The 27,387-nt window shown below is 67.5% G+C and overlaps 1 protein-coding gene across 5 annotated transcripts in view; it reads right to left on the bottom strand.

Moving 5' to 3' along the window:
* Positions 1-663: 663 nt before the first annotated feature.
* TBC1D22A (TBC1 domain family member 22A) overlaps positions 664-27,387 on the bottom strand; it is a 167,989-nt gene continuing 141,265 nt past the window's right edge. For all 5 annotated transcript variants that reach the window (XM_016126740.2, XM_036237691.1, XM_036237690.1 and 2 more), the window contains 2 exons: positions 15,125-15,220; positions 664-1,128 (listed from right to left, as the gene is read on the bottom strand). In XM_016126740.2, coding sequence (XP_015982226.2) covers positions 1,000-1,128; positions 15,125-15,220 — 225 coding nt within the window. In that variant the 3' untranslated portion in view covers positions 664-999. The remainder of the gene's footprint in view (positions 1,129-15,124; positions 15,221-27,387) is intronic.

The following is a 27,387-nucleotide window of genomic DNA, read 5'->3' as shown; positions in this document are numbered from 1 at the left end:
AGGCGAGCCGGTCCCTCCGCTGCTGTGGGGGCACGTGACGCCTGCAGAGTGTTCTGTGCTGATTACGACGTGTAACGCCCGAGGGTCTCTGTGAGGACCGCACGGCCCACAAGTGTGTCCCGCCTCCGCTCTGCGGCCTCCTGGCCGTGCCCTAGACCGAGCTGTGGGGACAGCTGGGCGGCGTGGCTGCTGGACTGTGAACAGCCGAGCCTGCAAGCAGAAGGGGGCGCTGAGGACGGGCCTGTCCTGGGCTCAGGGGTCGGTGGTCCCACAGGCGTCCAGGTCACCGCCGGCCACGCCCGGTGACCAACGCTCCCCAGTGCGGGCGGGGAGCCTGTGGGACCGTTTGCACCTGGGCTCATGGCCCCAGAGACCAACGAACGGCGGGAAGCCAGGAGCCCGGAGAGCGAGCAGGGCCGGGGTCCTCAGCAGCTCGGCTGCCCCGACACCGTGGGGGACCCCAGGTGTGTGTCACAGCTCCCGTAACGGAGGCTGAACCCCGTCTGTCCACCTGCCCGTCTGTCCGGGCGGTGTCCCGTGCGCCTGAGCCGGGGGACCCCCTCGCCCTCACCAGTGGACGCCCGAGGGTCCTCTCTGAAGCGGCTGGGGGAGCTCGGTGGGGCCATCGGGTCCCCGAGAGCAGATGCCACGGTCAGTGCCGTGTTTCACTTACTAATTCATTTATTTATTTATTCTCTTTTACTCAACAGAATAGAATTTTTGCATTTCAAAGCAGGTACACATGGCTACCACCTCCTTCTGCCCTGAAACGGGGCAGCAGGCCGCCCGAGGGGCCACCTCCCAGGCGGCCGCGGGCTGGGGGCCGCAGAAGGCGGTCATTTGGCAAGGAGGCTCCGGGCCGGGGGGCCGGGGCCCGCCCGTCTCTTTGGTGTCTGAGCAAACACGGGCACCCGCCCTCGCGGGCCCAGGCCATGCCGGGCGCCGTCCTGGCGGCCCCCCAAGGGCAGGCCCGTGCAGCAAGGCGCCCCCGCAGCGGGCTCACTTCTTGTAGTGGCTGGGGGCGTCGGCGAAGGCGAACTTCAGGCGGTAGGCCTCAGCCAGCAGCAGGCTGACGTCCCCGTCGCCCCAGTGGGCCGTGGGCAGGTTCTGGAGGAAGAGCAGCAGCTCCTGGGGAGAGACGGGTCGGGTCAGAGCAGGGCGGGTGGGTGGGGCGGCAGGCGGGGCGGGGCCACAGGGGGCCGCACCGGCCCGGCCCCCCCCACCCCCCGCAGCCCAGAACGGTGTCCCCACGCCCTCCGCCGGGCGGCCCCACTCCTGGGGTGCGCTGCCCCGGGCCAGTCACCAGAGGCTCCACAGCACCGCGAGTCGGGGGCGCCCAGGGCCTCGCCGGGCAGAGTCCTGAGCGCCTGGTGACGCTGTGGCAGGAACGCACCAGGAACCCCTCTTAGCGCCACCCACGTGACTCCCCGTGCTCGGGGAGTCCCTCTGCTGCCCGCGCAGCCACCTGCGGGGGCCCGTGTCCCAGTGGGCGTGGAGCTGCCCCACAGGACACGGGGTCTCGGGTGCCCAGGACTTAGCAGCCAGGCGCGGGGCCGTGACCCACTGGGACAGAGGGCGCTGGGCCCACCGAGCCCCACCCCCGACAGACCTCGCCCCACCCAGAGTGCCGCAGGATTCGGGGGGCCCCAGCACCTAGAGGGCCCTGGCAGGAGTGGGGAGGGCGCAGGGAATGGTCCTGACGGGGTCCCCAGCCTCCTCCGGAAGAGGCTGGATCTGGGACAGTCGGGAGGGGGCGGGGCTGAGCGGCCGGTGCTGCTGGCCAGCTGCCAGCAGGGGACGGGGGACAGGCCTCAGCCCCCCACTGCCTCACACTCCCCCCTGGAGGCTCGGAGACCCCGCCTGCCTTGACCCCGCCTGCCCTACAGCTGCTCCGGCCTCTGTCACGGGGCTTCCCGGAGCCTGGCCCGGCGGGGGTGAGGGGGTGGAGTGGGGCGTGGGGAACGGGGCGTGGGGAGCAGGGCTGGGGGAGCGGGGCTCCGTGCTCACAGCCCAGCCCGGCCCCCTGTGTGCAGCCTCGGGCAGCTGACCTCCCCTCTCTGGGCCCAGCCTCTATGTGCGAATGGGGGCTGCTGAGCCGCCTAGCACGGCCCGGCTGCTGCGGGCATCACGGTCCGGCCGCTGTGGGCGTCACGGCCCGGCTGCTGCGGGCATCACGGTCCGGCCGCTGTGGGCGTCACGCCCGGCCGCTGTGGGCATCAGGGTCCGGCCGCTGTGGGCATCACGGCCCGGCCGCTGTGGGCATCAGGGTCCGGCCGCTGTGGGCATCACGGCCCGGCCGCTGTGGGCATCACGGCCCGGCCGCTGTGGGCATCACGTCCGGCCGCTGTGGGCATCACAGTCCGGCCGCTGTGGGCATCACGCCCGGCCGCTGTGGGCATCACGTCCGGCCGCTGTGGGCATCAGGGTGTGGACGCGGAAGCCAGGCCTGGGCTCAGCTCTGGCGGTGCCGCCACCTGGCCTCCCGGGCCTGGCTCTCCACTGACCACCTCGGGGTCCTCGTCCGTATCGGAGGCCCCGGCCCCGGCCCCTGCCCAGGCTGTCCACGCCTGGCGAGCGGCGACGTGGCCGAGCCGGCCTGGACCCCGGGCCCCGCGCCAGCCTCTGCCCAGCGCTGCTCTTCCCCCTTCCTCAACCCCATTTCCTTCTGCATTTCAGATCCTTTCTGGGGGCCTTTAAATTGAATTCACAGAGCAAATTTCGCTGGCAGGACGTCCCCGGAGACGCATCAGGCTCAATCTGCTGCCTTTCACCATTAGATGCGACTTACATGGATGCCAATCCGATTCTGAGCGGGTCGTAAATAAATACCTTTGGTTTTATTTTTAATCCACTCTGCTCCATATTATCATGACCTCGCTACTTGCAAGGTGAGAAGCAACACCCCCCCATTACCGCGCCTCCCGCCTCGGCTCCACACTCAATTTCAGAATCTAATTCAGTCCCAGGTTCACCGGATGGAGGGAGAATAGCAATGCCCAGCACTTCGCGGCCCGCAGTGCTAAAGCAGGAAAATCCATCTGGCTGACCTTTACGGAGGGGAAGAGCACAGCCGCGCGCGCCCTTAAATACAGATTTCTCTTTCTAAAAGGCCCGTCGTATCTGCGCGGCGGGCAGGGCTGTCTCGGGCCGGGACCCGCGGCACGTTCCTCGGCCGTGAGCCGCTCCGCATGACCCGCACCGTCCCGGGTGGGACCACTGCTCACGAGGCCGCCCTGGGTCACGCGGCAGGGGATGTGCTCTGCCGGGGTGAGCCCCCCGCGATGTGATGGTGCTGGGAGGGGGGCTGGGACGGGGCCCACGGCCGGACGGCCCAGCACCCTGACGCGGGTGATGCAGTGTTTGATCCTAACTCGCCACACCCAGCACCAGGGCCACATCAGCGGGTGAGGAGGCGAACGGGCTTCCTCACGGCCAGTACAACGGGGGTGCGTCTGGGCCCCCCGTGCGGGGCACGCGGACTTGTCAACGGGGCCACGGCAGGCATGCGCCTGGGCCCGGCGTGCCCTGCGCACCCCGCATCGTCCACGTCCACGCCGCCGTCTGCCATGGGCGGCCCTTCCCTGCGGACATGGCCGGAGGTCTGCGGTTCTCACCGACCACGAGCAGTGTCCCCCGGCAGACCTGCTGGCTCCCGGGCCCGGCGCAGGGCGGCTCCCCAGAACCCTGGCGGGGCCTGGGCAACGTGCCGTCCCGAATGTGGGCCAGGCGAGCGGTTCTGACGGTACCGCGGCCACCGTGGGCTTGAGGCTCTAGCTGGCCTTCCTGTCCACCGGGCAGGCCCGGGCGGCCGGCCAGCGCCACCCGACAGCAGACACAGAGGCCTCCCTGCTGCGCTCTGCCCCAGGCAGCTTCTGGGAGCGGAGCCTTCCGACGCCGAAGAGAGAAAAGGTGTCCGGCTCTGGCGCTTCTTGCCGAAAGGGGCTCGTTTTCCCAGAGGGGCCGGCCACTCCCCCCGCCATCTGCAGGCACGAGTCTCCATGCGAGCACACCCTCCCGCGAAGGACAGAGTGCCGGGGTCCCCCCCGGGGCCTGGAGCTCTTTGGCCCTTTACGGACTCGGCTGAGCACAGGCAGCCGTGAGGCGGGGTGGGGGGACCCCGGCTCAGGCGCCCAGGCCGGGCCCTGCCGCCGTCAGGACCCTGCACCCCGCGGGCACGCCCTCGGACAGCTGTCGGCGGCGCGGGCCGCACGGCCCTCTGCGCCCCGGCGTCTCCACCCGCGGACGATGACAGTGTCGTCCTGCCCTCGCGGGCTGTTAACGTGCGCAGAGTGCCCGCGTCGCGAGGGCAGAAAGCACGAGCTGCTCCCTGCCAGGGCTGGCACGCAGGCGTGAGCGTCACCGTCACCGTCGCCACCGCCGGTCAGAGCAGCGGCTCTGCTGCCGCCCGGATCGGCGTCCGCGGGGGACGGCAGGTCAGCAAACGAGCGTCGCGAGGAAGTGCGTTCTCGCCGCCAGCACAGCCGGGGGCCGAGACGCCGTGGTGGCAGGTGTGGGCGACTGTCCCCGGGGGGCGACGGGCCCGAAGCCCGGGAGCCTGAGCCCCGGGGACGGCGCCCCGTCTGGTCGCTGGGCCAGGCTCCCCGGGAGCCCGAGGGGACACCGTGCTGTCACATCTTTGGGATGTGTCCCCACACCCTCACGTCTGACACTGGACTATTTACCTGACCGCACCCCGAGCTGCTCGGCACGCGACGCGAAGTCCCCGTCATCCCGTCGGGAGTGGAGTCGGGGCACGTGTCCTGTCCCACGCCGCCACGGGGGTGGGGCTCCGAAGCGTCCCCCGCGAACCTCGCAGCCCCGTGCACTGTCCTACTGTGCCCCGCCGCCCGGCAGGGGCCGGCCCTCCACGCGCGGCCTGTGCCGGGGAGCCGGGACCCGGCCGGCCGCTCCCCACGTGGCCCCCTGTCCGCGGGCCGCTGTCCACCGCGGGGTGCTGCGCACACGTCTGCACAGGAGACGCTCAGGTGCACACGCACCTGGCCCGAGCGCGGGGCGTCCTGCCGCTCACGCCCGCCGCAGGCTGGAAGCCAACACTCAGGAGGCACCAGGACGGGGGTGACGGGTGAGGGGGCGGGGTGCACCCAGGACGGGGGCGACGGGTGAGGGGGCGGGGTGCACCCAGGACGGGGGCGACGGGTGAGGGGGGCGGGGTGCACCCAGGACGGGGGTGACCGGTGACTGGCGAGAGGGGCGTGGGGCCTGTGCTCCTGTCCCCGCCTCCCTGCCGGGGGCTCCCTCAGACTCAGACCTGGAGAGGGAGTCGGGGGGGGGGGGTGGCTTCTCCCCGGGCTGGCGATGGCCGCCACAGGCAAGGAGAGCTCGGATCTTGGAGTGGCCCCACTTGAGAGGACGCGGCCACCTTCCTGGAGGGGACCGGGCTGTTGGCTGCCATCATGACTGATTTTCATGGTGTGACTCCAACAGAAATTCCTCTATTTTGATATTTAAAAACAGGCCCGGGCTCAGGGCTGTGGATGACATCAGTTTGTGGGCCACGGCCCAAGCACACAGACACCCGCTGCCCGAGATGACCGTGACCCCATCTCTGAGTACGCCTGTGGCCCCAGGCCGCGGGACGCCTGGGAGGGGCAGAGCGAGGGACCGGAGGCCGCGGCCGTCTGCGTGGGGCACGCGGGCGGAGGTGCCCGCCCACAGAGGCCGGTCCGTGCGCCCACTGCTCCCCCTGCGTGGAGCTCGCATGGGGCTCTGACCCCCCAGTGCACCCTGCGACCCCGCCAGGCCGGCCCCAGCAGAGCGCCCCGCGCCCGAGAAGCGGACCCGCTCCTCGTGTGGCGGCCGGGGGCTGGTGCCCTGGTCCCGGGGGGCTGCGCCCCGCCCCCCTCCCGCCCGCTCCCTCCCGGGCCGTCCCCTGCGGGCAGCCGAGGTCCTTCACGATCCAGTCAAGTTCCGGACAGACCAGAGCTAGACAGCCAGTGACGGGTGGCTGGGCCGCAGGGCCGGCTGCGGGGCCGGACGCCTCGCTGGCGACGGCCCTCGCGGAAGAGGCTCCGCACTCGGGCGCGCGGCCGAGGGGCCCCTGACGCCCCGGGCGGCGCCGTCCTCGCGGGCCATTCCGCGTTTCTTTCCTCACGGAGAAATTCTGAGGAGGGGAACACCTGTGGGCAGCGAGCCACAGGCCAGTGGGGGCGCCCACGGCGGGGGGGGGGGGCGCTTTCAATCCCGGCCCGGCAACTGGTGGGCTTGGTCCTACAGAGACCTTCCTGCTTCGCGGGACCCGCAGCCCTCGGCTGGTCACACTGTCCCGCGCGGGGCCCGGCGGGAGGGACGCCTCTGACAGGAGGGAGGCCCGGCCAGGCTGGCCGGCCGCGGGGGCGGGAGGGCCGCGGGGCAGGGCGGGCAGGGGGCCTGGCCCCCGTCCGAAGGGGCTGCACCCCACGAGCGCTCCGCAGCTACGCACAGCTGTGGGCGGGAACCAAGGGACGGGCCGTCCCCCAGGCCCCCACACCCTGGGGGCAGGGACAGCCAGTCTCGGCCAGGGGCTGGGGGGTCTGGTTGGCTTGGGGTGTCCATGGCTCCCCACGTCTGGTCCAGCTCACGTCTGACGGGCCCCCAGCGCCTCCCCCTCCTGAACACCCCCCATCGCCCTGGCCCCCGTTCCGGTGTCCCTGGTGACCCCGAACGGCAGGAGCCCAGGACTCCCGCCAGGTGACAGCGGCCCTGATGGTGACGCTCCATGGGGCACTCGTGTCCCCGCCTCGGTGACAGCCCTGGAGCGGGTGCTGGTGCCCCACCCTCCAGGCGGGGACGCGGAGCCGGAGAGGACACAGTGTGGTCGGGGCCGTGAGGCAGGCGCCTGGCGGAAGGGGTCCTTGCTTTGGGGCGCAGAGGGGCTTGGCAGAGGCACCCCAGCCTCCCCCGAAGTCAGTCGGGGCCCTGGGAAAGGCCACCCCACTGGAGAAGGAACGACGGGGTGCGGCGGGGCCCTCAGCTCCCTGAGAAGCGGCGGCAAGCGTCCGTCTGTGGCTCTGACAGGGGCCCGGCCGAGAGTCGGAGCCGCTGAGGGACAGGACAGCCACGCTCTCTGCACGAGAAATTAAAACGTCGACGTGACTTCTCGTGCGCTTTACCTCAGAAAACACACGCCCCAGAACCGAACTGAGAGGTCCCATCGCGTTTGTCCTGAAAATCCTCACGCTAACCAGGTGACGAAAGGAACATTCGGTGCGGATCGAGGCTTTTCGGATCGGAGGGCGGGGCGGCCGCAGACGCCCCCGAGCGCCCATGGGCCGCGCCTCGCGCCCCGGAGTCCGTGCCAGCGCGGGGCTGAGGGCCAGGCGCGGCCCCGGGCCGTCTGCCCCCTTCACACGGGACACGAGCGTGGCCGCCCCGAGGGCTGACCCAGGGTGACACCGGCCGGCCGGGGCGCCTGACGGGGATCCAGGTCTGGGGGACGCCGGCAGGAGGGGCTCGCGGGCCGTCCGCCGTCCCCTGACCTGGACAACAGCCGTTCCCACTGCTGAGGGCCAAGGTGAGCCGGACGCCCCAGCCGCGCCCACAGGTGCCTGCTCCCTAACGTTCCCTGGGCTCCTCAGAGTCCCGGGACAGGGGTGGGGGCTGAGTGGCCCCACAGGGTCCCATGGGGTGGTGGCCGGGGTTCCAGCCGGGACTCCCGAGCGGCCTCGGCTCTTTGTGCCCGTGGCCCGAGGCTCTGGTGCGAGGCGGCACGTGACAGCCTCGTCCCCCACCAAGGCCTCCCGCCACCGAGCCGAGTCTCCGCAGGGAGGACCCAGGACAGGGCCGTGGGGACCGGGGTGGGGGGCTGGGGTGGGGGGCTGAGGGACAGGTGGGCAGCGGGCGCTGCAGGGCAGTAGGCGCCCCAGCCCTGCTGGACCTCGGCTGGCAGCGTGTCCTCTGGTCCTTCACTCTGCCGAGCCCCCCTTTCCCCTGAAGTGGACACGTGAGAACCTCGGGGCCAGGGCCCCCCCCGCCCCCCCGCCCCCGCGCAGGCCCTCGGCTCCGCCAGCTCCCGCCGGGCCGGGCCACTTCCCAAAAGGGCCTCGCGGCAAATCTGCCCAGCCCGGACGGCGGCACGTAGCACGCGGTCAGTGACCCACCCTGAAGGGTCCGGCGCCCTCCCCAGACGGCCCTGGGTCTGGGGGGCTCCGTGGCCACATCGGACACCAGGCCGTGCGTACGCGAGCAGAGGCCACAGAGTGGGCGTGGGGCACAGGGCTCCCTGCCACGAAGGGCTGGTGCTCGGCGGGAGGCCACCGCCCCGGGGACGGGGCTCTCCTGGGGTGTCTCCGTCTGGCTCACCTAAGACACCTCCACTCTGCAGCCCTCGTGCGGAAGCCTGGGGGCGCGCCTCGGCCCTCCAGGGCTGGGCACCGGGGTGCGCTGCGCCCAGCCTGAATCAGACACGCCCCACGGTGGGGGGGGTGCAGACCAGGGCGCCCGGGGGCGGGGGGCAGGGATGCCCCGGGGAGGCCGTGCAGACGAGGGCGAGGGCGCCGGGGGCGGGGGGCGGGGGGGCGGGGACGCCCCGGGAGGCCGGCCACCAGAGTCCCAGCAGGCACTGCTCCCTGCACACCCGGCCAGTGCGCTTGGCGGAGAGGACGGGCCCGGCCCTCGGGCCGAGGAACCTCCTCTCCGGACTAGATTGGTTCCGGCGTCCGCGGAAGGCTGCAGAGTGGAAAGCGAGGCGGCCGAGAGGGAGACGCTTTAATCAGGCCCGAGACGTAATTACATTTCTTTGGGGACCGAACAGCTGAGCTTCACCAAGTCTATCTGCCTGAGATATCAAACACCATTAATGAGATAATAAGGGCCTTTCAATTAATGATTTGAACGGCGGGTGTAATTTTTTCTTTAACGACAAAACTAACCGGCAGAAGTGAGCAAGGGAGAGACGCAGGTAAAACCCCGAGCTTTCGCTGCCCCGCAGCTCACCTGCGGGCAGGTGTGTTCCGGGGAGGCTCCGCCCAGAAAGGTCTGGAAGCACCAGCTGTGCCAGGCCCCAAGGGACGGAGCTGAGTCCTGGGGTAAGACGTCCCCCTCCACCAGGCCAGGCGAATCCCTCTTCTGCAGAGGGCTGGGGGAGGGGCGGGTGGGAGGGGGAGGGGGAGGGAAAGGGGTGCTGGGGGAGGGGAGGGGTGAGGGGGAGGGGTGGCAGAGGGGGAGGGAGGCAGCGCGTGCTCTTCGGCTGGCCAGACGACCCAGGGAAGGACATTCCGAGCCTGCGACGGCGCCCAGGGAGCAAGGGCAGCGCTGGGCCGAGGAGGGAGCTGGCGGGGCGCCCCAGGCCTCGTGGGGAGAGGGACGCAGGCCCCACACCCAGCGTCCAGCCCCTCCGTGCACGGAGGCCCTGGGGGCGGCCCGCCACTGGCGGGGCCCCGGGGAACGGGAAGCGCGGGATGGCTGCGGGGCTCCTGGGGGGCCTGCTGCATCGGCAGACGGGCGACCGGGCTCCTGGGGGGCCTGCCGCGTCGGCAGACGGGTGGGGGGTGAGTCAGTGAACGTTCCGTAGGAAACTAAGAGCGCGGTTCCCGGGGAGTGGACAGCGGAGGGGTGACCACGCGCCCGGGGCGCTCAGCTCAATGCCCGCAGGGGAGCGAGGCCAGCAGGCCGGCCACTGGCCAGGGCCCCGGGCCCAGCTGTGGAGCGGGGCTGGGGGGCAGGAGCGGACGTCTCCCCTGCCCTTTCCGCCGCAGAAAAGCAGTGTTTGAAACTGGAAAATCAGGGAACGGCAATTTAGAAAGACATAAGTATGAAAATCAGAAACCAAAGACGACAACTCTAAAGTGGTCGCCTCTCGAGACAGGAGAAAAGTGGACAGAAAAACACCCCGTTTGGTAACAAGCCTTCTGTAGACCTTGTCTCTCGAAGCGCACGTGTATGTGAAGAGCGTCACCAAGACTTTTTCGGAGTCTCACGCGGGGCCCGGCCTCTGCTGTGTGATTTCTACGAATGGACGGAAATGCCACTTACAGCCGGGTGAGTCGGCAGTGACCCGCGGGATCCTGGGACCTCCGTGTCCCCGCTCTGTACCCCCTGACGTAATTCTAAGCCACTGACAATGCACGCTGAGACCGTCAATGACAGGGACCAGCCGGACGCCCGAGGGTGCCCCCCAAGGGGTGACAGTGCTCGCCACGGCTTCGTCCTGCAACAGAGAGAGGAGACGGGCCCTCCACCCTCCGCCCGGGGGCTCCGCGGGGGTGTGGGGCCCTTGGCTGCACCCCGCGGGGGTTGGGGCCCCCAAGGCTGCGCCCCGCGGGGGGTGGGGGCCCCCCAGGCTGGCGGGCGCGTGCGCGCCCCCCTCCGGCGACAGTCCCGTTTCGCTGCTTGTCACCGGCGCCGCCAGCTGAGCTGGTGCCCGCGCGTCCTGCACGCGGAGCAGCACCCGGCCTGGCGCTCGCCCGCGTCTGCGTACGAGGTGACCGCTCGGGGCCTGGGCCAGCTGCTCGTCCGCTGGACAAAGCAAAACCCGTCACAGAGAGAGACGATTTAATAAAAATCAAGACGTGTCTGAGGACAGTCACGGGACAAAATCGATTTTCTGCAGCTTTTCTTCAAAAGTCGCCTAGTGAGCGCATTTCTTAAAGGGAAAGGAAAGAGAATCGGGCCGGGCCGGGCCTGGGCCAGAGCAGCCAGCGCCTGCTCCCCCGACGCCTGCCACGACCCTCCGGGAGGAGCCCGGGAACTCGGGGTGGCGGGGGGAGCGGGCGAGGACAGGCCTGCATCGCCCCCGGCTCCCGGCGAAGGCACAGGGGCCCGGGGGGAGGGGGACGTGCTCCGCACGGCCCTGCGGCGGGGCTCCCGTCCGCACACAGGCCGCGCCTGCCTTTCCGGGATCCGGACGGGACAGACCCGGTTCTCCCCCCCCCTCGTTTGCAGAGGTTCCGAGGGGGCGTGAACGCGTGTGAGCGTGTGTGGTGTGTGTGTGCGTGAGCGTGTGTGCGTGAGCGTGTGAGCAGCAGCCGCTCTGAGCCCCTGCTCTGTCCACATGTCACGCCCTCCAGCCCTGTGCGCCCCACGCCGAGGAGCCCGCGCTCGGGTGTTCAGGAACCCTAACCCTCACCCACCTCACCCCGCACCCCGCACGGCCTCGCACACTCCACACTCACATGCAGGAACACAACGATCCACTTAGACGTTGTTTTCAAATGACCCCATTTTGTCTTTAAAATGTCTTGAAACGATAAAGAGACGACTGACCTTTACTCTGGCGTTTCCTGACATTTGCTGCCTCCAGCAGCACAGGCTGAAACGTGAACCTAGACAGGCCCATCAACCCATCACAGGTGACTCGGCGTCACAGACGCATCCAGCCGGACAGACGCGAAGCCCCGCCTGGGCCAGTCCTGCGGCCCGGCGGGCAGGACGGAGCCGTGAGCTCGTGGGCTGTGCCGTGGCCCCGAGGGCCGAGCCGTGGCCCCGTGGGCCGAGCCGTGGCCCCGTGGGCCGAGCCGTGGCGTGGGGCCCGGGCGTCGGGTGCGGCCGGCGGGGCAGTGAGACCCGCGTGTCCCGCCGGCCTCGGCAGCGGCACGGCCCTCCACGGCCTCCTTGCTCCATGCCGGACGGGAGGCTGTGGCCTGGACTCCAGGCATGGACTGGGGTGGCCAAGAGGACACTTCCCTGTCCCGCCGCAGGTCCGGGCCTCCTGGGGAAGCTGAGGTCACCGGCTCACCAATCACGCGGTCTGTGGGGCGAGAAGCCCGGAGGCACTGGACCCCCAGCTTTGTCCCCGAGCCTATCGTCCCTCTGCCCCCCACGGCAATCAAGCCGCAGGGACCTTCAGGGGCCCAGGGACCAAGCGGACAGCGGCCCCCGAGGGGCGCGTGCTTCGAGTTCCCCGCCAGGCTCGGTCCGCACCACCGACTCCTTCCCTCCTGGCTCTGGGACCCAGGTGCCCGAGACCGTTTCGACGTCCTTCCTGTTTCTTCACAGAAACCCCTGCAGAGCATGGTGAGGCGCATTTAGGGCGCCTGCTGGATGCGGGGCTGGGGCTGCTGGGGGCCCCAGGAGGCCGTGGGGGCCGGGGCCGGGGCGGCCAGCCAGGAGCGGGCTCGAAGGCCACACTCCGGACCCAGCCGAGTCTGCACGTCGGCCCAACCCCTCCCACGGCGGGCACGGCGGGGAAGAAGCGTGGTCCACACAGCAAACGCAGGCGTGTGGACCACACGGGTGACCACACAGGCCACGAGCCTCCCCCAGGGCGGCTCGGCCAACAGGGCCGTCTCGCGCTCCGTGAGGCCCCAGGCCGGGGTGCGTGCCTGCGTCTGCGTGCATGTGTGTGCCCACTCGCCCCCTCCATGCTGTGTGTGTCTGTGTGTGTGTGCGTGTGCACGTGCGTCCACTCTCCCCTGGCAGGCAGCCCTGACTGGCCCCGACACCTGCGGACGCTCACGGTCTGCACCGCGTGCCGGCGGCGGAGGCCCGCCCGTGAGCAGGCCCTGCTTCTCGCCGTGAAGGCCACACAGCATGGGGCCGTGTGTGCACGCAGTCTGCATGCACACGTGCGTGTGAGCTGAGGGACACCTGCGAGCATGCGGGGTACAGGGGGACACCTGCCCCGGCGTCCAGAAGGTCAGCGGCACAGAGCCGGGCTCTGGACGAGGGGTCTCACCTCGCCCAAGTGGGAGGTAACGGGAGTGGAGGAGCCGTGGTTTCCACGCACCAAGAGGACACGGAAAACGCAGAAGTCGTTCAAACAAGAAAGCGAAACTGTCCGTGACCGTACCGACCAAAACGAGCAGCGCCAACTCGGTGGGCTGGCTCCTGCGCAGCCGCTCCGCGCACGGGAGACACGGAAAGCTACAGGCGCTTTGCGTGTGCGGAGGCGTGCACGCAGGAGTCCACACGCGCGCCCGTGACGCTATGCACGGGCACACGCGTGGGTGTTCTCTGTGTGTGGTACGTGCAGACTGTTAGATGCACGTGGGCTCTGTGCATTTCACGCGTGTGCCCATCTTACGTGCACACACGTACGGGGGTCACACGAGCGCTTTACACACACTGCCCACGTGTGCATGTGCATTTCATGAGTATGGACATTTATAGATGCGCCTGTGCTCACGTGTGTGTGGGCGTGTAGATGCATGTACTGCAGAGCGCGCTTTTCCCACACGCACACGGAGAGCGTTTTCTCGCTTCGGCAACTTATGAGAAGACGTGACTCGGGGAGTCATCAAGCATTCCAACCAGCGACGCCCCGTCATCGTGGAAAACGCTCCCCGAAGCCGGGGGGCTGAGGCTGCTGACAGCTTGTTCTCCCTTAATTATGACGAGGAGACTTGCTGTGCCGAAGGCGAGGCTCCCCCAGAAAGGAGGGGCCGCATCGCACCCCGCGGGGGGGCCGGGACGGCCGGTCTCAGGCCGAGTCCCCCAGTTGGAAGGAAGCGCGATTTCAGGGCGCTAACGGGATGCATGGCGCCTGCCTCGCTTTCCCGTTCTTCGCAGTGACTGGCGGCAGCTACGTGTGCCGGGTGCCGTGGGGCCTGCGGGCGCCTCCTCTTCGCCCGTCCTCCGCGAGGACTTTATTTAGTTACTTGTGTGACTCCTTTGTACACTGGAAACGTGAGGCGGGCTCTGATCCCGTTTGTGAGGGAGGGTTTTCTTCTGTGTTTCACTGGCCTTTTAACTCACGGCGTGTGAGACGCACGGCTCCCGGGCCGGGCTAAAGGGCGCTGCCCGCAGGCGGCTGGATCCCCTGCACCAGGCGCCCGGGCTCTGGCCGTTTCGAGCCAGTGTTCTGGTGCGGGCATTTCCATCACAGACGTGATCTAAGCCCCAAATAAACAGGGAGGTGAGCTCGTGTCCCCAGATGCTCGGGGACACTCTGTCTGGCTCTCGTCCGCTTCAGAGCCGAGTCTTCCATGCCCACGTCTGCTCACCTGGGGTCGAGCGTCCCCAACTCGTGCGAAGGGTTTCTGACTCTCCCTGGGGTCCCCCCATCGCGGCCCCAGCTGTCACACGACAAACCTCAGACACAGGTATGAGCGTCCGCAAGGCCAGCGAGCCCCTCCGTAACGCCTGGGGAGGGGTCGACGCAAACGGCTTTGTGAATCACAGACCAACTCAGGATTCCTGGGGCAAAACACATTTGTCTGGAACAAGCTTAGTTAACATGTTAACCGATTAAATTTGCCGGTTTTGAATTAAGGATATCTGTATTTATACCACAAATGAATTTAGACGCTAATCTCATTTTCATGAGTGCCGCCTCTCCTACTAATAAACAAACAACTCCGCACTGGACCGACAGCCGCTTTGGCACCTCCCTGGGCCAGTGCTGGGCAGGGGCTGAGGGGGCGGCGGCCCACCCCACAGTGACAGAGACGGACACACACGGAAACCACGTCCACGAGAGCCACTCTGATTGACGGGGGCTGGCGTGCAGGGTGCTGCCAGGGCCACCAGATGGCGCACAGGGGGCTCCTGCCACCCGAGACCCCCCGAGACGTGCTTTTAGCAAAGGCCACGGTCGGCAGAGTCCAGGCTCGGATCTCAGCAGACCGGGGACCCCAGATGCTGCGGGGCTGGGAACCCTTCAAGGACGGGGGGTGGAGGGGGGTGAGCCCCCGAAGGGAAGTGCAGCGCCCAGAAACAAGTGACCGCCCACCCCCGAAGGCCCAGGGCGGGGAGACGCCGCGGCCCCGCGGACCCCCAGGGGCGTGCACAGACGGGGCGCCAGCAGACCACCAGCCTGGGCGAGCCACAAACCAGGGCGCATCGGGGAGGCAGCACCCCAACCCCCGGCCTGTGCCCTGAGGGCTGAGCAGCGCCCGCCGCCCCCACCCGGCACCTGCCCGCTGGGCCGTCCACACACCGGAGTCCCCGCCCTTCTGGGAGACGGGCTCCTGGGAGAACGGTCCGTTCCCATGGAAAAGAGGGAGAGCCACACTCTCCCACGGGGCAAACTGCACGAAGACCGGGGCTGTGGGGGCCCCCGCGCCCCCCTCCCCGCCCAGGGCGCCCCCGCCCTGTCTGGGGCACGCTGAGCCTGCTGGCCGCGGCACCACGGCGGGCCTGCCCGGGGGGGGGGGGGGGGCCGGGCTGACGCAGCCGCCACCCCGCGAGCCGGTGCTGCCCCTCCCCACGCAGAGGGCCGGGCCCGGGGCCCTGAAAAGCGCCCCCTTACCTGAAAGTCTCCTTCCTCCAGTATCTCCTTCCGCCAGCTCAGCAGGAACGCGGCGCAGACGTACAAGTGGAAGCGGGAGAAGCCCTCGGGCTCGGCCTGCGGGAGAGGGGGTGTCAGCGGGGGGGTGGGGCAGGGGCGTCGGCGGGGGGCGGGGGCGTCAGCGGGGGGGTGGGGGGCATCAGTGGGGGGGAGAGGGGGGCTTCGGTGGGGGGTGGGGGAGGGGCAGGCGTCAGTGGGGGGCAGGGGCAGGTCCAGCGAGGACCGGAGCCGTGGCCTGGCTCGCTCCTGCGGAATGCTGTAATTTCAACATCCTCCTCTCGTCAAAACAAGGACGATTTTCCCTTTAAGTCCCAGCCGCCTGGTAAACAGGATGCGACCAGCAGACCGGGTTCTAGGCCAGTTCAAAGGCGGCTGTCCACTGTCCTCCCCTGCCCAGGGGGCAGCCGACCGTGATGAGAGGCAAACCCGGTGAGCGCTGACTCCACGCGCCCCTCGGGGAGGGTCTCGGGGGGTGTGTGTGTGGGGGGGACGGTCTCGGGTAAGGACAGCGGCCCCCGGGAGCCGAGTCCCTGGCGGGCCGGACAGAAGGCAGGCACAGAGCAGGCCCTGCGGGGACTGCCCCACGCCCAGGGTCTGGCTCCCCGGGGCGCTGCCGGGAACAAAGGCGAGGGACACGCCGCCTCCTCGTGTGCTCGCCGCCCCCTCCCCGGTCAGCCGGAGGCCTCCGCCCCCGCCCCGAACCCCGAGCTGCGGCGGCCGCCCCCACGGTTCCGCCACGTGGCACCTGTACCTACTCCCCACCGTTCACCGAGCGAGCGAGACACGGCGTACAGGACGCCCTGGGGACACCCCCGATTCAAACACGGGGTCCCCCGAGTCGGCGCGTGAGCAGCACCCCAAAGAGGGGAGACCGGGCGGCTACGTGGGGAGCAGCGCAGAGGCCCTGGGGCTCGAGGCGCACTCCAGGAGGGGGGGCCGGTGAGGCGGCCGAGAGCGAAGCCGGAAGCCGAGCCGGAGGGACAGGTCCGGACCCTCGGGCCCCGGCCACCCGCTCTCGGCCAGTGGCCACGGGCGGCTCTGAGCAGAGACCGTGCTCCCGGGGCTGCCACACCGAGAGCAGGCATGGCACGGCGTGGGCTGGGCACAGGCGGACCCGGGGACAGGCCAGGAAACCCTGGACGCCATGACGTCGAGAAGCGTCCGAGGCTCGGGCCGCGGGGCAGCAGTGCGGCTGCTGAGCTCGAGTTCTAGGTGCACGTCCAAGCCGAGCCAACAAGATTCACTGGATACGAGACGTGGGCCTGAGGGAAGCCAGGCCGAGGATAACGCCAACTTCTCTGGCCTGGACGACTGGAGGGGGGGCGGGCGAAGCCGCCACGTCTCGGGCAGGGGTCCCCAGCCTTCGTGACACCAGGGCCCAGTCCTCCTATGAGAGCCTAACGCCTGACGGTCTGAGGCGGAGCCGAGGCGCTGATGCTGGCGCTGGGGGCGGCTGCAGATGCGGATGGAGCTTCGCTCACCTCTTGCTGTGCGCCCGGTTCCTGACAGGCCACGGACCAGTACCGGTCCACGGCCCGGTGGCTGGAGACCCCTGGCCCGAGGGGAGGACGGTGTGCGGGCAGTCCTCGGGAGGCAGTGTCTCGGTGGGAAATGGCGACTCTGTTCTGGCCGCATGCTCGGCTGAAGACACCTGTCGGCATCCAGGTGCAGACGTCAAGTGGGCAGCTGGACAGGTGAGTCCCGAGTGCAGGTGGGTGGCCCCTGATCCAGGCCGGAAGTACATGCCGAGGATGAAGGACGTACGGTGAGCGAGCAGAGCCGGGAGGAGACGCAGGGCCACGAGGCGCCGTGGAAGGGTCAAGCTAAGAGGCACATGGGGGTGGCCCCTGGAGTCGGCCGCACGGAGGCCACTGGCAGCCAGCAGGGCCGGCTGGGGAGCGTCGCGGAGGGCGAGGGGAGAAGCCGGGGACAGGCGCAGACTCCTGTGCGCTGTGTCGTTCGCACGCGGAGCAGCACCTCCGCCTGCCGCTCCCTGCTCCGACAGGGACCCGCCTGGCACGGTCCACGCCACACGGTGACGTTCCGGGCCGCTGCTGTAGGTGGCGGCTCACTAGTGAGAACAGCCGCCTCCCGCTCGTGACCGAGCAGCGCTCTCACCAGGACGGCTCACGAGCAGCAGGTGCGCCCGGGGACGGCCGTGGGGAAGCCCGAGCCCCGGGCGACCAGGGGAGGCGGCCGCGGGCCCGGCTGCTGCTCTCGACCGCCTCCTGGAGCCGCGAACGAGCCAGGCGGCCTCCATGACACTGCTGCAGGGGAGGGCGGCCGCCCCACCCGGGGACCCCCCGCTCAGTGCCCCCCACCCTGGGGAACCCCACTGCTCAGTGCCCCCCACCCGGGGACACCCCTGCTCAGTGCTCCCCACTCCAGGCAGAGTCGGTGGGGCACATTCTGTCGGAGGTGGGGAGGCAGCCTTGGGAGTGGGGGGCCCAGCTCTGCAGGATTCTCACTAGGAGAGAGAGAGACTCCGAGAACAGCTCATACCAAGTGTGGGCGAGATGTTTATGGAAAAGAGGGAACAGTTCTCCGAAAGATTAAAAAAAGCCCAGATTAAACAGAGCACTAGACCAGGTTAATGGACAAAAAGATCCAATGTTGCAAAGATGTCAACTGCCTCCCATTTCCATTTGTAAATTCAGCGTGTTCGCAACAAACACTCCGACGGCCACGTTTCATGGAAGACGAAGCTCACGCCGAAGCTGACGCTGGAGAGAGAAGGGCCCAGCTGCCGGGCGCACGCGGAGGCTGGAGCCGCAGTGAGGACTCACGTCGCCCTCACGGCGGCTGCGGGGCCAGCGCGGACCATGCGACCCGGCCCAGGACAGATGCGGTGTCTGCGCCGAAGCCGTGTCTGTGTCTGTCCGGCCGCCGTCTATCTGGGGCGGTGTCTGTCCGGGCGGCGTCTGTCCGGGCGGCGTCTGTCTGGGGCGGCGTCTGTCCGGCCGCCATCTGTCCGGGGTGCCATCTGTCCGGGCGGTGTCTGGGGCGGCGTCTGTCCGGCCACCTTCTGTCCGGCCGCCGTCTGTCTGGGGCGGCGTCTGTCTGGGGCGGCGTCTGTCTGGCCACCGTCTGTCCGGCCGCCGTCTGTCTGGGGCGGCGTCTGTCCGGGGCGGCGTCTGTCCGGGCGGCGTCTGTCCGGGCGGCGCCTGTCCGGGCGGCGTCTGTCCGGGCGGCGTCTGTCTGGGGCGGCGTCTGTCCGGCCGCCGTCTGTCCGGGCGGTGTCTGGGGCGGCGTCTGTCTGGCCACCGTCTGTCCGGCCGCCGTCTGTCCGGGGCGGCGTCTGTCCGGGGCGGCGTCTGTCTGGGCGGCGTCTGTCCGGGGCGGCGTCTGTCTGGGCCATGTCTGGGGCGGCGTCTGTCCGGGGCGGCGTCTGTCTGGGCGCCGTCTGTCCGGCCACCGTCTGTCCAGACGCCGTCTGTCCAGGTGGCAAGGGCAGCACAGATGCTGTCCACTGAGACAACCGCCGTCCACAGGGACAAAGTAAGGCCAGGCCCTGCCTCTGCCCCACGCAAACCCAAACTCAACATGGATTAGAAAGTGACGTGTAAAAACGAACCCTGAGAGGATACATTTTAAAACCAAGACATCGACTACACAAAAATTCTAAACGTACGTACGTCAGAAGACGCTGTAGCTAAGACGTGCGTGTGCGTGACAGGCCAGCGGGAACGCGCCGCGTGACCGACGGAGCCACGTGTGCCCCCGCCCCCGCCCCGTCTCCCCCGTGACCTCCCCTCCTCCCCAGGCCCAGCTCGCACGTTTGCTGTCTGAGAGGCTCGGGGAGGGGACGGAGGCAGGGAGGTGCCCGGCTCCTGCCTGTCTGCAGCGACTGGCGGGCAGGGGCAGAGCCGGACGCCGGCTTGCGCCCGAGTTCCGCCGCGGAGCTGGTTCCGCTCCCAACGCGGAAACATTCGCGCTCAGAGCGACTGCGGGCGACCTGCACGCCAACCGCTCGCGAGGACTGACGCGGCCTTACGTGTCGGAAACGAGGCAAAGAACGTTCTCCTTCCACGCGGTATAAAAGGGAAACGGGAAAAAGGAACGATTCCCGCCTTCGACTGGGTGGCTCCGCCTGCCGTGTGCCGTCCGGCCCTCTGGAGCCAGGGGCCCCTCCTGCGGGTACCAGTCTCTGTAGGTGTGGTTTCAAGGCCGCTCAAATGACAAGATTCGTCCCCCCTTCTGCGCTCAGACTCGAGAGCGCCGACTTCCGCTGCGCAAGCAAGTTCGCTGCCGCGGCTCCCTCTGAGGGACTCGTCCCCAGGCCCCCGCACGGCACGGTCGCCCGCCGGGAACGGGGGTGTCGGCATTCACGCCGACGCCCCTCGCTCGGCCCAGCGAGGGGCCCGAGAATCAGTTCACTGCGCAGCCAGCTCCTGAGGCACCGACGACCCCGCGGCTCGTCCCGCAGCCCCGGGTGACGGATCCGTTATCTCCACGCCAGGCTCCATCATCTCCTGCCAGACACTCGCTGGCACGTGTCTGTCTGCGTCTCAGAACGTTCCGAATGGCTAAATGACAGAGGTCACAGCCAGGCAAATTGAGCCCGAGGAGTCGCTGAGTGGATGCTCATCCCTACAGCCTGGGGGCGGGGGGGCTGATCCGGGAAAGGCAGGTGACCCAGAGTCAGGTCCCCGCTCTGGGATTTGGGGTGTCACTCTAGCGCAGCAATAATTCTTAACTGAAATGAACATTTTTAACCTATGTAGTACAAGAGAAAAACATAAAATAATAAAAAAGACTGGAACATTTTAAAATTCCTAATAAATGTTTGTCCTTTGATGTATTAGTCAGGGTTCTCTGGAGAAGGGGCATGAACAGGATGTGTGCGTGTGTGTGGTGTGCGTAAATGGCGTGTGTGTGCGCGCACAGTGAGTCCTCATCACTGTTAACGCAGGTTCCACAGCCGGAGGTGAACGATGTGTAATGAGGCCAGTTCCAGCCCAGGCCACTCGCCACAGACCAGACTCGGGCTCCCGGGCCCCTCGGCAACGCCGAAACGGACCCCGTGGGGCCAACGGCGCGAGTCGAGGACGTGACCGCGCACACTGACGGGCGCGAGGAACTGACTCCCGCCCCGGGAGAGGCGGGGAGAGCCCGGGCCGCATGTGGTGTGTGTGTGTGCAGGTAGTGTGCGTGTGTGGGGTGTGTGCTGTGTGTCTGTGGTGTGTGCGGTGTGTGTGTATGTGTATGTGTGCATGTAGCATGTGCTGCGCGTGTGGTGTGTGCATGTGGGCGTGTATGTATACGTGTGCATGTGGAGTGCGCTGTTTGTGTGGCGTGTACGTGTGTGCGCGTGTGAGTGTGCATGTGTGGTACAGGGAACAGCGGGCGCTGAGGTGACAGCCCCCCTTCTGACGGAGGCAGACGCCCTCCCCGTGCAGGGAGGCGGGTCCCTGCTCTTTGTGGCCCCCGCGGACCGGGTGGGCCCCACGCCTATGGCGGAGGGCGACCTGCTTTGCTCAAGGCCACCCACGTGAACGCAGAGCTCACTCGAGGACACGTCGCAGAGACCCCGGGACCTCGTTTACCCACGCGTCTGGGTGTGGGGGCCCAGCCGGGCTGACACAGGAGACCCACCATCACAGTGTGACAGGCACCCAGGCACGACCCGTCTTCAATTTTGAAAGGTGCTCTCCAGTACCGAGTTCCAAGGTCACTTTAAATGCCAAACGATCGATCGATCAGTTCAACTATTCGATTAGCGAACCTCTGAACACTCCCTGAGGCAGTGTGAACCCCGGGCCTCGGAGACGGGGAACACCCCCCGAGCACTGGCCTCGATCCTTAAACACAAACCGCGCACCCCAGGGAAGGCCGGCTACGGCTCAGACAACGACCCTGACTCAAATGTTCTGGCATGGTCTCGGGACAGACAGGCGCAGTCGCCGGTGGGCGCGGGGCGCAGGCTATGCGCGACTCAGCCTCGGGAGCACAGGCCGCAGAGACGGGGTGCAGGGGCTGCAGAGATGCTCCTCTAAAATTCGCCCCGCAGCGGGTGCTGCTGGCGACGCCCGCCTCCGTCATGACGACGTGAGAGGTGGCCTCTGACGCAGCTCCCGGAGCGGGAGGGCCCGGGAGCTCTGCGGCCGCCCACCCGGCGCCCGCCTGAGGCCCCTCCGCTCGTCCGCGCGCTGACACCTGACGACCGGGCGCTGTCGCGAGGCTGCGCGTCACCGTCCGGCCCCCGGGCCCCGCTGTCAGCTCTGCCCCCCGCCCGACCCGGTCACTCTGCCACGTCTGAAATGGTGTCAAGGACGTTCCTGGCAAATTCAAAAGAAAAAGGCCCTGCTGCGGGTCTGAACATTTCTGCTCTGAAGCAAGAAATGACGTCACACCACTTAGTAACTCACAGCCTCAACCCTCTGCGGCCGGACCTCAGCCGGAAGAGCCCGAGGGGCAGGGAGAGAGCTGCTGCCCCCGGCGGATGGGCCCACGTCCCGCCCGCGGCCCCCCACGGCTCGGGGCACCGTCGGAGCCGGACGGGCCCGCACGTGTGAACGCGGGTGGCATGCGCCGCGCGACACGGGCTGGCCTCCCGACCGCGCCGTGTGACGGGGAGCCCGACACCCCCATTCCCGGCCTCCCCGCCGACTCCCTGGGGCTCCCTGCAGCTCGCAGGACCCCCCCACCCCCGCCAGCCCCCTGCCCCGGGGCCGCGCGTGGCTGAGACTCGCTGCTGCGGCCCCTCCAGGCCGCTCGCCCCGGGCTCTGGGCCGCACCCGCATCGGCAGGCGCGTGCGAGGCACACGCCCGGCTCACTCGCCGTCCCCACGAGGACGACGTCCGTGGCCCCTGCCCCGCTGTGTTTAGTGCACGTCCAGGCCTCTCTGCTCCGTACACGCTCCTTAGGTAACTGCCACAAACACTGAGGTCTGGGGCCACCGGGCGGTGAGCTGAGGCGAGGACCCACCACCCCTGGTCCGCGCGACCCCTCCCCCCGTCTAGCGTGGTCAGTGAGCGACGGCCGCGCCCAAGCCCCCGGCCTCTGATGCCACCGGAAGCCGCTGCCGAGCTGTTCCGGCCCCTGCTTGCCACTGGCGTGTGAGCAGACCACCAACCTCGAGCCGATACTTAAGCCCACGCGCCGCAAACCACGCCGTGAGGAAGGCTTCCTGCTTCCCACTAATTCGAACAAAAAGAATCCACATTCCCCTAATAGCCATGCTCTGGGGAACCCCCAGATCCAGCAGAAAGTAGGACAGTGGAAAGAATTTTACAGGCTAAAACAAAAAAAATTACCAGGCCCCGCCACACGCAGAGAAAGGACGGAGCTTTCGACAACGCCCCGTCCAGTGTCACGCCGTGGTCGGCCTCTGTGCCTGTGACATCCTTTCGGGCCCCGCCCCTCTCAACTCCGTGCTGGCCACGCCTTCAGAGACCGCATGTGCATGCGGGTGCCGTGTGCGTGCGCGTGTGTGTGTGCGGGTGCAGTGTATGCATGTGTGCACACGTGTGCAATGTGCCTGTGTGCATGTGCATGTGCACGTATGTGCCTTTTTAAAACATTTGAAAATAAGACCTGGAAAAGTGCCCAGCGCAGAGCACAGAGCCGAGGACCCCGCGCCTGCTCGCGGGACCATGGTGGCCGGAGCTGGCCGTCCCTTCAGCGACTGAGCGCGGGCCGCCGGACGCCCCGGAGCAACGCCGGACGCCAGCTGCACCCCGACGCCAGCTGCACCCCGGACGCCAGCTGCACCCCGACGCCAGCTGCACCCCGACGCCAGCTGCACCCCGGACGCCAGCTGCACCCCGACGCCAGCTGCACCCCGGACGCCAGCTGCACCCCGACGCCAGCTGCACCCCGGACGCCAGCTGCACCCCGACGCCAGCTGCACCCCGACGCCAGCTGCACCCCGGACGCCAGCTGGACCCCGACGCCAGCTGCACCCGCCCGCTGCTGCTCCTGGAGCTGAGGACCCTCTCCCGACACCACGCCCCAAGATCATTGTCACACCGGAGGGCGTGAGGAGGCCGTGTGACTACGCGGCGCGTCTGGGGGGTTCGGGCACATCTGGGGGGGTTCGTGCGTGTCTGGGGGTTTCAGCCGCGTGTCCCTGATAACGGGCATGGTGGCCTCGCGGGCGTCTCAGGCTGCAGGGCTTGGGAACGGGCAGGACCACGCCCTGCAGGCCACGCACCTTCCCCCGGCGGGTCGCCAGACCCTGCCGGGCGGGGGGCAGGGGCGCCTCGTCCGTGCAGACCGGGGACGCGGAGGGGACGGACGGCGCCCCCCACCCCCGACGCGTGCCGCCCGCGCCCCGCCGCGCCCGGCGTGGGTCTTCGTGTCCCTGCAGCGCCCCACGCCCCCCGAAACGTACAGCACAGGCGCGCCCCGTCCTCACGCGGCCCCACCGAGAGCCGAGGGCGGGACGATGCCCTGCGCCCCACCCACGCGGCCTCCCGAACGGGGTGCTCAGCGCCCCTCCTGCGCCTCCGCCCGCTGCGGAGGAGGAGGAGGGCTGGCCGCCGGCGGGGCGGGTGTCACGCCGTCCTCAGCCACCGCCAAGCCCACAGCCGGCTGCGCGCTGTCCCCCTCCCGGCTCCCGCCGTGAGCGCCGACTTCGGTCCAGAGGCTCCGCTGGAGTTAGACGTGACGGGTTTTGGCTGGAGAACGCGCCCTCCGCATGTCCCGTGGGGAGGCACGCGGCGCCCGCGGTCTCTTCCTGTGATCCGAGACTGCCAGGCGGGGCCATCCGTGACAAAGGTCCCCCCGCGAGCTGCCCGCGGTGGCCAGGCCGCCGGCGACACCACCATCCCCTGCACCGACGCTGCACGTCTTCCGATGGCCACAGAGGCGCGGCGCCCGAGCCGTCCCCGCCGCCCAGCAGCTGGCACCCGCAAAGGCGGCCGATGAGGGCTCGCGTCAGAAATCACGATGAGCCCACAGACTCCCACGCACGGACGCGTTTGGATCCACTGCCACCGTCGTTCCTCGGTGCCCGATGCCGCCGTTTCTGGTGGGAGCCCCAATAAACCGGGCTTCCGGCCTGATGACCCCGCCGGTCACTGGAGACCCCTGGCTTCCTCATGCCTCACCTGGAACACCCCTGCCCCGGACCTGGAGGCCGGCGCATGGGGAGACTCCGTGGGGGGCGGGCCTGCGCCGCCCCGTCACTCCAGCGGACAGAGCTACATGATGTCATTTCTTTTAAAGAGGAAAACGCATCATACATTCATGCTGAGTCTTGATTCATATTTAAGATTATAGGGTTTTTATTGCTTTGATTTTACGCTCGACTCACTTTTCTCTTATGTTAAGAATCTCAGTTCCTATAGTTTCGTAAATACTCATTTGCTCTACCCTGATACGTGTATTTATGGGTGATATAAGTGTTTCACTGCGTGTATATATAAATAAGAGGTTCACGACAGCACTAACAACATCACTAACAATCCGATGACTGAGCAGAGTTTTAAAACATTTGTGCAAAATTTTTTGCGTGTGTGCCTGAGGCTTACCCTACTGGGGCTGTACATTCAAATTGCTTCAAAGTCTATTTGGAGTAATTTTTCTCTGTGGGATTAAGGCACCAACTTGATATGTGGTTCGGCTCATTTCCTAAATGTCGATTCTGTTCTCGCTTTCCAAGGACGGCTTTCTTACTCAGGTTCGGCTTGGTTTGGGGATTATGGAGCGCGCCACAGGAGTGCAAGGCGAGCAGCTGCGCCCCGCGGCCGGCGCCCCGCGGCCCCCGCGCCCCTCCCCCAGGGAGACCGGCCCTCACGCTGGGCTGAGTCGTGTTGTTGACACGTCTGTTTTGTCTGTGACGAAAGCAAACACGTGTCCTCGGGGAGATGCACACGCACGCTCACACTCCCCCGGTCAGCAGGTGAGCGAGGGGACACACACGGTCTGAGCGCCCCTCCCAGCGTGGCCCGGCCGAGGGCCACGGCACGCAGCCACGCATGCCCATCATGGCCGCCCCCGCAGACGGACGTCGTGGGGCTGTCACCCCCAGTGCCGCGGCGATCAGGCCTGTGGACGCGGCATTTTGCAGCTTATCTAACGTGCCTTCTGGATGGTTCCAGAGCCAGCAGGTAAAAGCCGGCGCCACCTGCCAGGCTCGCTCCTACCGGGCCCCGTGTCCCCGAGCGCGGTGGGCCCCCTGTGCCGTTGGCTCACGCGACAGCCGCCGCAGGCTGACGGGCCGCCTCTGGTGGGTGCAGCGGTGCCCCCTGCGTGACCCTCACGGCACACGGCCAGGGTGCAGGACCGGGGACTGCGTCGGGGTTCGCACTTCGCGAGGTCCCGGCGGGCCCCCACGCGGCTGTAAGGAACGACGCAGAGGCCCCTGCGCCCTCTGCGCAGTCGGGCCCACGCTCGCCGCTGCAGGAGGAGCACCGACCGGCGCCCGGGGGCTGTGCGCCTCACACGACCTGCAGACGAGCGTCCGGCCGCGGGGCTCGGCCGGTGCGTCACGGTCGGGGCATGTGAACACGGCGGGCGCCGGTGCGCGAGAGGTCGTGACCGGCACATACGACGTACACGGTACAGGCCAAATACAGTCTCCGTGTGGTTTGCACCGCACGCCCAGCGGGGCACGTGTGTGTGTGTGTGTGCGTGCGCACACGTGGGCATGCCCTGTGACGTCTAAACGAAGCCCAGCTACTCCTACTCTCACCTCTGGATTCGTGGTAAAAAAAAAAAAAAAAAAAAAAAAAATCGACCATAAAAATTACACTGTTCAGCTCTCTGGCCATTATTTCCCCTGCCCGATAACTTACACACTGATAAAGAAGAATTAAAGTTCTCCGTTACAACCGTAATCTTCCCGCCAGACTGTGGCTTTGTGTTTTCTTATCTCCGGGACTTAGAACGTGTATATTTACTGTCGTGTTGCTACAATGAGATCGGTCTTTAATTAACGCAATTTTCCTTAAGTCTGTTTTAACCTAAATATCATCACTCCCATTTTGCATCTACTCGAGTCTGACCGAGACAGCTTTGCCCAGCATTTCATTCCTAATCCTTCTGTGTCCCAAAAAGAAGACGACACGGCAAGGTGGAAACTCCCAGCAAAACCGGGTTCACTCACGGTGCGAGCTGAGACGCGTCCTCGCGCCGTGGAAGCGCCTGCGTGAGGCCGGGCCGCGGCCTCCTCGAACGTGAGGCTGCGTCAGTCACGTGGGGGTCCCAGCCGTCTCTGGAGGAAGACCCTTAGCTCCGGATGCCATTTGCGTGACGGGTGCCGTGCTTTTCGGGCTTCTCACTTCTTCTTGCGCAAAGTTTGAGCATTTGCCTCATTCAGGAGTTTGTCCATCCCATCTCGGTTGTTGGCCCATTTTCCATGTTACTGATCGTTTCCTATCTCACTGACTTTGGCCCTTTTCACTACTTCCCTTTCTGCTCACGTAGGGGCTAATTTCCCCCTCTGCTCCTAGCTTCTGCAGGCGGGGAGTGAAGTCGCTGATCTGAACTCTGGCTTCGTTTCTGACGTGCACGTTTACGGGGTGCTGCCGCCGCTCCGGGGGCTGCTCCCGCTGCGTCCCGCAAACTCGGGCACGTCACCCTCCACCACGGACTCCGTTCAGAGCATTATCTGACTTCCCTCTGACCTCTGTGACTCGAAGTTTCTTTACAAGTGCGCTGCTTAATTTTTGAAAATTTGGAGAGTTTCAGACATCATTCTTATTGATTTCTAACTTAATTCTATTACGGTTAGATAAAAACCCTCTTATGATTTCCATCACTCTAAATGTCTGGACTTATCTGATGGCCCAGGAAATAAACCCGCCCCGTCACCAGTCAGCGCGCACGCGGAGAGAACCTCGCCAGGCGCCCCGGCCGCCGCGGGACCAGGCGGGCGACCTCGCGAGGTTTCACGTCTCCTGCGTCGTCGCTGGGTCTTGGTCGATTCGTCTGACCGACCGCTGGGGCAGACACGTCACAACGAGCAGTTACCGTCGTGCGAGGTGTTCCAGGGACACGAACAGCCGGAACGCTTGTGTCCGCTGCTCAGTTCGTGGCCTCCCAGGCCACCCGTTCATTCCTGTCGTTCCTCGTCAGAATGCTGCCCGTGGCTGTCGGGGACGCGCCAGCAGGCGAGGACGCCTCCCCCGGCCCCGCCGGGGGCCCGGCGGTCGCCCAGGCTGGCGAGTGGCCTTGTCCCTCTGGCTCGGCGCGTGTCCCAGGACGCACACGTCCAGCCCTGGCCTCACGCGGCGCCTCGGCCCGGCAGCCCCAGCTCTCAGCCGTGCGCGCCACC

This window comes from Rousettus aegyptiacus, unplaced genomic scaffold, assembly GCF_014176215.1.
Source record: "Rousettus aegyptiacus isolate mRouAeg1 unplaced genomic scaffold, mRouAeg1.p scaffold_m13_p_2, whole genome shotgun sequence".
NCBI classification, from domain to species: Eukaryota; Metazoa; Chordata; class Mammalia; order Chiroptera; family Pteropodidae; genus Rousettus; species Rousettus aegyptiacus.
Note: the sequence above shows the minus strand (reverse complement) of the source record. Positions and strands in the feature narration are given on the sequence as shown.